Source organism: Anastrepha obliqua, chromosome 5, assembly GCF_027943255.1.
Source record: "Anastrepha obliqua isolate idAnaObli1 chromosome 5, idAnaObli1_1.0, whole genome shotgun sequence".
Lineage (NCBI taxonomy): Eukaryota > Metazoa > Arthropoda > Insecta > Diptera > Tephritidae > Anastrepha > Anastrepha obliqua.
In genome coordinates, this window is record NC_072896.1 from 12,268,890 (window position 1) to 12,281,033 (window position 12,144).

At 41.8% G+C, this 12,144-nt stretch overlaps 1 protein-coding gene across 1 annotated transcript in view; it reads left to right on the top strand.

Annotated features, from left to right (window-relative positions):
• The window catches only part of LOC129247257 (ATP-binding cassette sub-family C member Sur), a 109,709-nt gene that overhangs the window by 26,870 nt on the left and 70,695 nt on the right, over window positions 1–12,144 (top strand). The window contains exons 2-4 of the mRNA XM_054886309.1: window positions 7,923–8,191; window positions 8,380–8,555; window positions 8,673–8,891. Of these exons, the coding sequence (XP_054742284.1) occupies window positions 7,923–8,191; window positions 8,380–8,555; window positions 8,673–8,891 (664 nt within the window). The remainder of the gene's footprint in view (window positions 1–7,922; window positions 8,192–8,379; window positions 8,556–8,672; window positions 8,892–12,144) is intronic.

A 12,144-nucleotide genomic window follows, 5' to 3' on the forward strand; every position in this document is an offset into this window, starting at 1 on the left:
CAGCCCCACAGGCTAAAAACGGTGCCTTGCGTTGGAATTGTCTTATGTAGATTGTTCTTCGTTTCGGTGCTCGCCCTCGACTTAACCGGCTTCAGAGGTATCGCCCGAAGCAAAGTTGCAACGATTTGAATATTGGATGCATCAGGCATCTGTAATTGTAACTTCGAAAGTGGATTGAGATCGTCACAATCCCAGTCAGACGCTTTTTCAAACAGTTTTTGAAAGGATGACGGAATTGAAGTCGCAGTAAGAGCATCCCATGCTCTAGCGAAAAAGCATACTGCATTTTTCAGGTCGATATTTCGTAGTGAATCATCGATAGTTTCACCGCTGGCAACAATGTGACGTAAGAGGCACTTTTTGTAGTTCAATTTAGTAAACCTTACAACGTTTTGATCCATGTGCAGCATTAGAGCCGTACAGTTTGGAGGAAAGCACATTTTGGCCGTCGTAGCTCTTTAACTCGCCTTCTTTGGGATGACATGGAGTTTTACCAAAAAAAAATCCGGGAAAACTCTTTTACCTGTGTATTTAAGCAACTTTTGATTAAAAATGGATTCTTTAAATTATTTTCGAAAATTAATTGAGATACATAGGTAAACATTTTTTTTTAATTTAGAAATACGATTTTTAGAATTTATGTTCTTAAAAGTCAAAATTTGTTGGAAAGTTGGTTGGCACTTTACCACTCATTTTGAACCAATGGTGTGTTATCTGGTATATATCTTATCTGGAAAAATATAAATCATTAGTTTAAAAAGTGATTTTGTGAAATTTGATTGCGCTCCCCAGCCATGTTCCTGCAGGGTTGCTTCTAATACTGTGTGGGATTTTGTCTAACACAAGTAAAATCATATTGTGGCAGGTGTGTGGCAGCAATTGAAGTTGGCAAATCCCACATTACTTGCATGCCTACACACACACGCATGCACACACATACACACCTACTTATGGGCTTATCTGCATAGATTTAAGCACGAAGATGACCCGTACTGCACCTTTTGCGACAGTCTAGTTGAAGATGCAGAACATGTTTTCTTTGTCTGCCCTCGTTTCGAGCTGGAAAGAGTAGAATTGAGTGATAGGGTGGGGAAGCCAATAATGGTTAGCAACCTAGTAGATATCATGCTTGACTCAGAAGAAAATTGGTCCGCTGTCAGTAACATGGCAAGGATAGTAATTACCAAGCTGCGTCGTAATGAACAACAGCGCAGATTGTTACGTAGAGGCAATAGGCCATACCCCTTCCCGTGAAGTAGCACCTAGTAATACTTAAAGGTATAAGGAATCACCAAATTGCGTCACGCTGAACAGCAGCGCAGATTTTCAAGTAGAGGCAATAGGCCGCTCCCCTCCCAGAACTAATACTTAACGATAAGTAAATACCAAACTGCGATGTGCTGAACATCAGCGCAGATTTTCATGAAGAGGCAATAGGCCGCTCCCCCTCCCGTGAAGTACTACTTAACGGTTGTCCCGCGGGAGGGAAACGGAGCTGGGGTGGGTTTTTAGTGGGTGAGCCGAAAGGCAAGTCTCACACTTTTCGGCTTTCAATGCTTTGTGCCACCTCCATAAAAAAAAAAAAAAAAAAAAAAAAAAAAAAACACACCTACTTATGACTACGCCAAATGTGGCACTTGCCACAATCCACTTGCTTGTGCTTGCACTCGTGTTGCCCATTCGATTGCGGTGCATTTAGGATGTTTGTAATTGCTGTTGTTATTTTATTATTATGTATACTTACACCCAGTCAATATTTTTGTGTTTGTTTTTGTTGTTAGTGCTATTTGTGGTGCACTAATTGGTGTAAGGTGTAGTCGGGCCGATAAATCAATTTGTGTTTCTTAGGCCAAGTGGCACTTGACGACGACGGTACAAGGGTGGTTGCAAGTGAACTTACTCTCGTGTGCAGAAGTACATACATATATTTGTACGTGGATGCCACTTGTGGCACATGAATGAATGTGTGGTTTTTCTTTTTGTTTTTTTTTATCTTCATTTTGCTATTTTATGAATGAACTTTTATGGATGAGGCTGTGTACTTATTTGAATTTTCCTGATGCTGATGAATTTGAGGAGCTCTGCTCTGGGGGCTTAGATTTTGAGTTTGATTGAAGAGAAATTATGGAGTTAAAAAAGTAACAAAAAGGAAAAAAATTTATAATAAATATGAATAACATAAAGAATTGCAACCGAATTTTCACTTATGTTGATATATTTTTTTGAAATAAGAGATCCTAACTACTTTGCTTTTGGTTCTTAAAATTGCATTAATTTTGTTTTTTAATATTGTCTATTTTACAAAAAATACAAGAAGGCCATTACGCACTGCGACGAGAGCTGATCTATTGTGAAAGGCCTATTTTTGCAACCCTAGAGTTTTAGGCTTTTTAAAAATTTTAGCACAATTTTGGGTTTGTTGTTCCAAAGATAGCATGGAGATACTACGATACCACCAAGGTGTCTGTCTGCCCAACGCAGAACATTCACAAAGCACATGTTCTGAGCTTTCTATGTCCATTTCGCAAAAGCGGCAGACATTGGTCTCAGATAGACCAATATTATTTAGATGATACCTCAGGCTGCAGTGACCTGTAAGGTATCCTGTTAAAAGACGCAGATCTACTCTGCTTAGTGAGAGAAGTTTGTCAGATATTCCTTTGTTGGGACTTAGGAATAGTTTGGCTTGACGCTGACCGGCACATTTCCTAAGGAATTCATTAATGTGGCCTTTTGTAAGTCCACAGAAAGGCTCAGGACCAGTAAGTTGCATATTTGCTCCTTGTTTTGCAAGGTCATCAGCCATTTCATTTCCCTCATGTCCTTCATGTCCCGGAATCCAGCATAGTGTTACTATGTTTAGGAGGTTTATGCAATTGTTTACCAATTTAGAGGTGATGGTTGTTGATAGAAGGGCTTTTAAAGCCGCTTGGCTATCTGAAAGTATGTAGATGTGAGTACCTCTCATTTTCCTTCTAAGGCATTCTCTCACACATATTTCAATGGCATGTATTTCTGCCTGGAATATTGTTGGGTAGGATCCCATCGGAATCGATTTTTCGAATTTGGGCCCATTGATTCCTGCCCCTGTTCTACCATTTTCCAATTTGGACCCATCAGTAAACCATAGCTGGGAGCCAGGTCTGAAAGTGATAGAGTTAGTTCTCCAGTCTGTTCGTTCATTAATTATAACTTGAAAGTTCCTGAAGAGTATTGGTTTGGATGATAGTATATCATCCCTATGAAGAATGGGACTATGTAGGAAGTCTTCCAAGATCTTTAAATGTCCTTTCATATCCCCACTTTTAAGTTCAGATATACCTTTTAATCTTAAGGCACTCGAGCGAGCTTCCCTTTCAATTAGAATTGGAAGCGGTGGTATGTTCAGGAGCACACCCAATGCATCCTTGGGACATGTTTTCATAGCCCCTGTAATACCAACACATATCAGGCGATGCAGTTTGCTTAATTCGTTTGCTGCCTTTCTTTGCTTGACCTTGGGCCACCATGCTAAGGATGCATAAGTGACTATGGGTTTCACAACTGTGGTGAATGTCCAGAAGGTCATTCTAGGGTTTAGTCCCCATGTCTTACCAAAAAGCCTTGTACAGGCAAAGAATGCCCTTGTGGCTTTTGAAGTAACTCTCTCAATATGGGAATTCCACGTAAGCGTTTTGTCAAGACTGACGCCAAGATAGTTCGCTTCTGTCGAGAGTTGAAGTGTTGTTCCATTAAGGGTCGGACATTTGAGATTTATGTTCCTTCTCCTAGTAAACAGTACAAGTGTTGTTTTGGATGGGTTAATGGAGAGTCCTTTTTCCGTGCACCATTTGTTTATTATTGTAAGGGCTTGCTGCATGCGATCCGAAATGGTTTCCTCATGCCAGCCTAATACATAAACTACTAGATCATCAGCGTAACCCTGAGTGTGAAATCCTAGGTTATTCAGTTTGTGGAGAAGTTCATCTATGACTAGAGTCCACAAAAGAGGAGAAAGTACGCCACCTTGAGGGCAACCTCTTGTGGCTTTAATAGATTTGATTGTTCCTCCTAGTTCGGTGCTGATCGTCCTAGATTTCAGCATGAATTTTATCCATCTAGTGATGGGTTCAGGTACCTCCTTTAGATATAGGGCATTATAGATTGCTTCATAGGAAGTGTTATCAAAAGCTCTTGATATGTCAATAAATGCATATAGAGCTATCTGTTTGGACTCAATAGCCTTTTCAATAACTCTTACCAGGCTGTGTATTGCAGTCTCAGTGGATTTTCCCTGTTGATAGGCAAATTGAAGTCGATGCAGTGGGAAGTTAGCTAGATTGTTTTCCCTAATATACTGATCAACTATCTTTTCCATTGTTTTTAGGAAAAATGAGCTGAGACTAATTGGTCTGTATGATTTAGGCAATTGTTCGGGTTTTTTCCCTACCTTTGCCAATTTGAGACTTCGGACAAAACATTATGGCTAGAGAGAGTGATGTCAAGGACTTCTCCTCTGATTGCATTAATGAATGTAGGTTCGTTGCCTCGATTTAGGATAGATATATTATACCTAAGTAGAAATTCAAGAAGGTACTCACCTCTTGGATTTATGTTTGTGCTCCCCCACGCTGAGTGGTGCGCATTTGCATTCTAAAAAGGCCATAAATTTAGTTTGGAAAATTATATTTATTCAATTCAAAGTAAAAAATGTGTAAAATAACATAAAATTGATAATCAATTTACTTTTGCTCAATGTGACCACCTTTTGCCTTGACTATGGCCTTGAGACGCTCCAGAAACGAACCGCAAGCTGTCCGAATATGACTTGCAGGTATTTTGGCCTACTCGAGGACAATGGCCTTTTGCAGCGCCTCGAGAGTGGTGAATCTTTTAGTTCGGACCTTGCTCTCTAAAATGGCTCAAAGAGAATAATGCATCGGATTCGTGTCTAGTGAATTTGATAGCCCTTGCGGGGACGTTATGAAGTTCGGAACGTTGTTTTCTAGCCATTCTTGGTTCACTCGAGCTTTGTGGGACGGTGCCGAGTCCTGTTGAAACGTCCATGGTCTGCCACCGAAAAATTTGTCTGCCCACGGCTTCAAAGCAACCTCCAGAATACTTTACCGATATTATTTCGCATTTATCTTGACACCAGGCTCGATGAGCCCATCTGCGGTTACAGTGGTCGCAGTGGACCATTAACTGTGGCGTTTGTTTCCTCCTGGTGGCCAATCGATCAAATAAATCCTGTCGTTTTGGAAGTTGCGCAAGCGGTCTGAAGTTGGTTACACTTCGAGTGCCAGACCCTGTACAAAATTAAAAAAAAAATTTACAAATTTTTATAAAAGTTATACACTTTTTAATCAGAACTTTAAAAAACTTGGGTGCACAATAAAGTGCAACTTTCAAGTGGTTCGAAATTTTTGTTAGTTTTTGATAATTTTTTTCCCTGATGGCTTCTCGCATTTCTTCCATGTATTTCCTCATGCATTTATACGACATAATCCAACCAGCGGAGCCGTTGTATAGTCGGTGAAATTCCCCGTCTTGAGCATGCAGCCTTTTCAGTCACTTTCACCGTTTAAACTTCTGCCACATTCAATTAGGCGGACATTGTGAGCGAAGATTTTATTCCTCAAAAGTTTCTTTAGTCCAAAACAGCTTCTTTAAAAAATTTTTCTCATAGCTTAGACAACTTTAAAATATTATTTTAAACTATTCTCACTTTTGCGACTTATCATTCATGATATCGAAACGATTAACTTTCAACTAAAGGGTGTTCAATTTAGAGGTATCGGCTTTTAAATTGAAATATTACAACGAAAATCGAAATTGATTGGGCAATCTTTTTGTGTAGAACCATTCATGACATCTACTTTTTTAAGATAATCCCTCTAAAATGTTGACCGCAACTGTGGTGTATTCGGCCACTCGTAAACACCAATTTTGAATGACTCGCAGGAGGACTTCGGTCGTTATCTCGTGAAGAACTTCAGTGGTATTGGCTTTCAATGCCTCAATCGCAGTTGGGTTATCTATAAAGCACTTAGACTTTAGATAGCCACACAAATAAAATTCCAAAGGTGTGACATCACACGTTCTTGGTGGCCAATCTACTGGTCCGAGACGAGGTAAAAAGTGCTCACCGAAACGACAACGCAGTAAATCCATTGTTTCACGGCGAATGTTGCGGAGATCTTCTTCTTCTTAAAGAACCGCTTAAGCGATTTTGGCCGAGTTTAAGAAAGTGCGAGAGTCGTTTCTTTCTCGTGCTAACCAGGCCAGTTGGAAATACCAAGTGAAGCCAAGTTCTTCTCCACCTGATTTTTCCCACGCATAGGAAGCCTGCCTCTTCCTCTGCTACCAACAGATGGTACAGCATCAGAGCCAGAGCGTTTGTATTCATTCGGACGACATAACCCCGCCCACGAAGTCGCTGGATATTTATTCTGTGCCTAAGTCTATGTCGTCATGAAGCTCATACAATTCATCGTTCCATCGCCTGCGATATTCGCCGTCACCAACGTGCATAGCTCCAAAAATCTTGCGCAGAACCTTTCTCTTAAATACTCCAAGCGTCGCTTCATCGGATGTTGTCATCGTCCACGCTTCTGCGCCATTCGTTAGGACGGTCATGATGAGATCCTCGTAGAGTGTTAGTTATGTTTGTCGAGAGAGGATTTTAGCACTCAATTGCCTACTTAGTTCAAAGCAGCACTTGTTGTTGGACCGGTTGTTTTCAATGGATGTAATGGCTGTTCTTAAATGGCAAATCTGGTAATTTCGCTTATTGACGTAGTCAACGTAGTCAAAAATGGGACTCCTTGCTGAATAAAATTCGAGTTCCAAAATGCGGATCTTCGGCGAGTTCTTCAAGAGCCCAACGACTGAAATTATAACGCGTTGGGAGATCGGCTGGCTTAAAATCTTGGAGTAGCTGTATTTTATATGCTTTCAAACCAAGATCTTTGCGTAAAATCACCCAAGTAGTGTCACAAGATAGGCTGAGTTGTTGAGATCGGCGCCGAATCGATACTTCCGGGTCTTCGACAAAACTCTCCTTTTTGTTTCCTTGTTCACTCCTCTCGAGAGCATAGGCCTTCGACAAGACTCTTCCATCGTACATGGTTCTGTGCTGTTGTTTTTGCACCGTCCCATGAGATGTCGGCATCTGCTAGTTCGCGCAACATCGACCTTCTGCAAGTGGTTTTTGGTCGACCTCGACCTCAGCTCCCTTGGGAGTTTTAGTTCAGTGCCATTTTCATGATGCTATCTGGTGATTTTTCTAAACATCTGACCTATTTATCGCCACTTTCTGCGTTTGATTTGCCATAGAATGGATTTCCCATTGGTTGATCTCCAGAGCGCGTCGGTGCTGATGGTGTTCGGCCAGAATATTCTACAGATGATCTGGAGCCATTTTTTGACCAAAGATTTTAGCCTCTATGTGATGGTGTTAGAGACCAGCCTTGTTTTGCTTCCGTACAACAATACGGACTTCAGGCATGAATCGAATAGTCCTAGTTTAGTGCACCTGGCGATTTATGACCTGGCGCTCACTGTATGCATTCGCCCGAATGCCGCCCTTGCTTTGTTTAGACTGCAGTTCACATCTTCATCTGCTCCACCATGCAGACGAGGTAGCAGAAGCTTTCAACAAATTCCACCGGATGCCCGGTATTTTGTATGTTTTTTGACAGCAGTCCCGCGTGATCTGTCAAAAAAAATCTTTTTGGAACAAATACCTCAAATTTGATCACCTTTTACGTACAACCAACTTGACATATTTTCGAACAAAAAAAAACATCATTGATTGTTGCTGTGTGACAGAAGTGGTTTGTTAAATTTCAATAGCTTTCATTTAAATAAATAAGTATGATAATGTTGCTGGTTTTTGTTTGGAATATAAATTTATGTTCATTTTTCTCTTTTTCTTTTAGGCTCCACCACACCTTGCTGTTGTACCACAATCTACGTGCTGCCGTAGCCTTGTTGTTATTTACCGTGAACACAATAGAGTTAGCGCGTGCGTTGTTGCCCATATCACCACCACAACAACAACAACAAACCACAAGTGATACATCCATACCGAATAATTATGTGCTACTAATAATTGGCAGCGACATGTTGTGGAATGCTTTGGCAGCGCTCTTCCTCACCCTCATACTGATGTGGTATCATCGCGTGGTGGAGGTGAAGAAGTCGGCAAGTGAGTAGACTAAGAGAAATGGAAAAATGCGATAAGTGTTTAAGCAAAAGTATTCGCTGGTTGCTAAAAATGCATTATTTTAAAAATAACTGTTTTTATTATCATACTTTCTTGAGTATTCATTCACTCCTTTTAACTGATAAAATACAAAATAAATTAAATATTTACTTTATTATTCTCTTTGTTAGATTACCTTTATTTCAGCTGCATTGTTGAGTTATTTGTTTCTTCGGTGCGTACTTATGAACTCGCCGAGGTTTCGTATTTTCAAAATATCTACGAAATGGAAGCTTGTCTAGAAACCTTATCGGTCATGGCACTGCTGGGAATGGCGGCAATTGATGGCTTTACGATATACAAAGAGGTGGGAATAAAAACAATTTTTAATTTAAAAAATTTACAAATTTTTTTTTAATAAATAATTTTTTTTTTATTAACATTTTTTTGTTTTTGTTTTGTTTTTTGTTTTTCGTTTTCTTAGCGTTTTCGCCCCGATTATTTAGAGAATTATGAGAAAATCGGCTACAAACACACTCTGGCTACATTCTATTCGAAGGCTTGCTTTTGGTGGCTAACCCCACTGCTATGGTTTGGGTACAAAGAACCTTTAGAAGTGCAAGATTTGGGTCAAATGCGCCTGGAAGATAGCGCGCGTGCGCACTACGATCAATTTTTGTTGCTATATAAAACAGCTAAAGTGGTAAGTAAATTGAGTGCAAATGCGATTTAGAAGTGCTACGAAATCTGTTGAAATTGAAATTTGAATAGGTCGAACTAAGGAGCACCATGAGATTTGGTGGCTCTTAAAACACCCAGGCCAAAAAGACCATTGTATTTAGAGCTCTGGAAAGAGGGTAGATAGTCAAGGAGGTAAGGAGAAAAGTACCAGAGCAAGAGATAGGAAAGAATAGAAAGAGAGAGACAAAGATAGTTAGTCCTGTGAGAATTTTCCAGATTTTTTCACGAATCTGTACATATCCTCCAGTTTTAGAGAACGAATATTACTCATTCTTATGACATCGAAACCCAAAACTCGTAGCTTTGCTCTAGCAAAGGCAGGACACTCACTCTGAGAAAGTGCTCAGTGCTATCCGACTCCTCCAAGGAAGACAGGCCCATTGGGTCCTCAATGTTTCCAATGGTGTTCATATACTGACTCCCTGGGTTGTGTCCTCTAATAATACCGACCAGCAACCGAACGTCTTGCCTTTCAAGTTTTAGAAGAATGTTTGACTGTTTTCTGTTCGGACGAAATCTGTTAAACCTAGCAGTAGTTGTTTATTATTGCAATAAGAAACTTTCATAGTTAACATTTTTCCCCCATTTACTATATTCTGTTCCTTTTCAGTTAGTTCTGTTCGAAAATATTCCATTCTAGTTACACTCTGTATTTCCTCTTCTTCTTATTCTTCTTTTTAATTGGCGCGATAACCGCTTACGCGATTTTGGTCGAGTCGTTTCTTTCTCGTACTAACCGGCACCAGTTAAACACACCAAGTGAAGCCAAGTCCTTCTCCACCTGATCTTTCCTACGCAGAGGAGGCTTTCCTCTTCCTCTGCTACCACCAGCTGTATCCATTTGGACGACATGACGCAGCCAGCGTAGCCGGTGGATCTTTATTCGCTTGGATCGTTCCATCGCCTGCGATATTCGCCGTTGCCAACGTGCAAAGGTCCAAAAATCTTCCGCAGAATCTATCTCTCAAACACTCCAAGCGTCGCTTCATCGGATGTTGTCATCGTCCAAGCTTCTGCGCCATACGTTAGGAAGGGCATGATGAGAGTCTTGTAGAGTGTTAGTTTTGTTCGTCGAGAGAGGACTTTACTGCTCAATTGCCTACTTAGTCCAAAGTAGCACTTGTTGGCAAGAGAGGTTCTACGTTGGATTTCAAGGCTGACATTGTTATCGGTGTTAAAGCTGGTTCCTAAATAGATGAAGTCTTTTACAACCTCGAAATTATAACTGTCAACAGTGACGTGGATGCCGATACACGAGTGCGCCGACTGTTTGTGTGATGATAGGAGGTACTTCGTTTTGTCCTCGTTCACCACCGAACCCATTCGCTTTGCCTCTTTATCCAGTTTAGGAAAGGCAGAACTAACAGCGCGGTTGCTAAGGCCGATGATGTCAATATCATCGGCTTACCTCAACAATTATACGTTCTTATAAAAATTGTGCCTGAGCGATTAAGTTCTGCGGCTAGAATGATCTTCTCCAACATCAGGTTAAATAAGTCACACGACAGCGAGTCACCCTGTCTGAAACCTCGTTTGGTATCAAACGGCTCGGAGAGGTCCTTCCAAATTCTGCCGGCGCTGCTCGTATTGAGCAACGTCATCTTGCATATCCGTATTAGTTTTGCGGGGATACCAAATTCAGACATCGGGGAATACAAGATGGTGGGTGTCGATTCTCCTTTCATGGGTCTTTTCCAAGATTTGGCGTATTGTGAATATTTGGTCGATGGTAGACTTTCCAGGTCTAAAGCCATACTGATAAGGTCCAATCAGTTGGTTGACGGTGGGCTTCAGCCTTTCACACAATACGCTTGCTAGAACCTTATAGGCGATATTTAGAAGACTAATCCCGCGGTAATTGGCACGGATTGCAGGATCGCCCTTCTTATGGATTAGGCAGAGCACACTTAAATTCCAATCGGCAGACATGCTTTCATCCGACCAAATTTTGCATAGGAGCTGATGCACGCACCTTACTAGCTCCTCGCCGCCATGTTTGAATAGCTCAGCCGGCAGTCCGTCGGCGCTCGCTGTTTTGTTGTCCTTTAGCCGCGTTATCGGTATTCTCACCTCGTCATGGTCGGGTAGCGGGACGACAATTCCGTCGTCAACGATTGGGGTATCGGGATCTTCACATTCTCAGAGACATGCGCAGTTGTTACTATTTAGTAGGTTCGAGAAGTGTTCCCTCCATAATTTAAGAATGCTCAGGATGTCGGTCACCAGATCGCCGTCTTTGTTCTTACAGGAAAACGCCTCGGTCTTGAAACCTTCTGTAAACCGCCGAACTTTCTGGTAGAATTTTCGGGCGTTGTTCCTGTTGGCCATCATCTCAAGCTCCTCGCACTCACGTATTTCGGCCTCTCGTTTCTTCTGTCGAATAATACGTCTCTCTTCCTTCCTTAGCTCTCTGCAGCGATCCCACATGGCTCGCGTTGCGCCCGATCGCAGCGTGGCTCTATAGGAAGCATCTTTACTTTCGGCGGCAGCATGACATTCCTCGTCGTACCAACTGTTTTTTCGGGCTCGCCGAATCCGATTTCTTCTTCGGCGGCTGTAGGTAGACAACGAGAAATGTTGCTCCATTGCTCGTGCATGCCGGTTTGTTGGGCAGTACTCTCTGAGAGCAGGAGTGAGAGTCGAGTGGCGACTGTCTGGCTGTCTGTTGTGATTGCAGCTTTTCGATGTCGAACATTCTTTGCGTAGTTAGATGGACGCTTTTCGCTGCACAGAGACGTGTGCGCAGTTTGGTAATGATCCGAGTAATGATCCAAGGTTCCTCGGATCGCAGGTAAATCTAATACACTAGAAGCGTGTTTTGCATCTATCACAACATGATCGATCTGGTTTCATGTTTTTCGATCAGGAGACAGCCAGGTGGCTTGGTGAATCTTTTTATGCTGGAATCTGGTGCTGCAGACTACCATGTTTCGGGCTCCGGTGAAGTCGATCAGCCTTCTGGCGCTGAAGTCGCCAAGCACGATTTTTATGTCGTGGCAGGGGTAGCGCTCATAGAAGGAATATTTAGTCGCATCGCCACCTTCTCTTCAGTTCGGGGGTGGGGGGCAAATTAGCGAAATGTTAAAAAAACGGGCGACGAAGTCTTTCTCCCACAACAAATCCAACACCTAATTTGCGCTCATTTACATGGCAGCTGCAGTAGACGTCACAAGGTCCTACGCTTTGCTTGCCGTGTCCCGTCCATCGCATCTCTT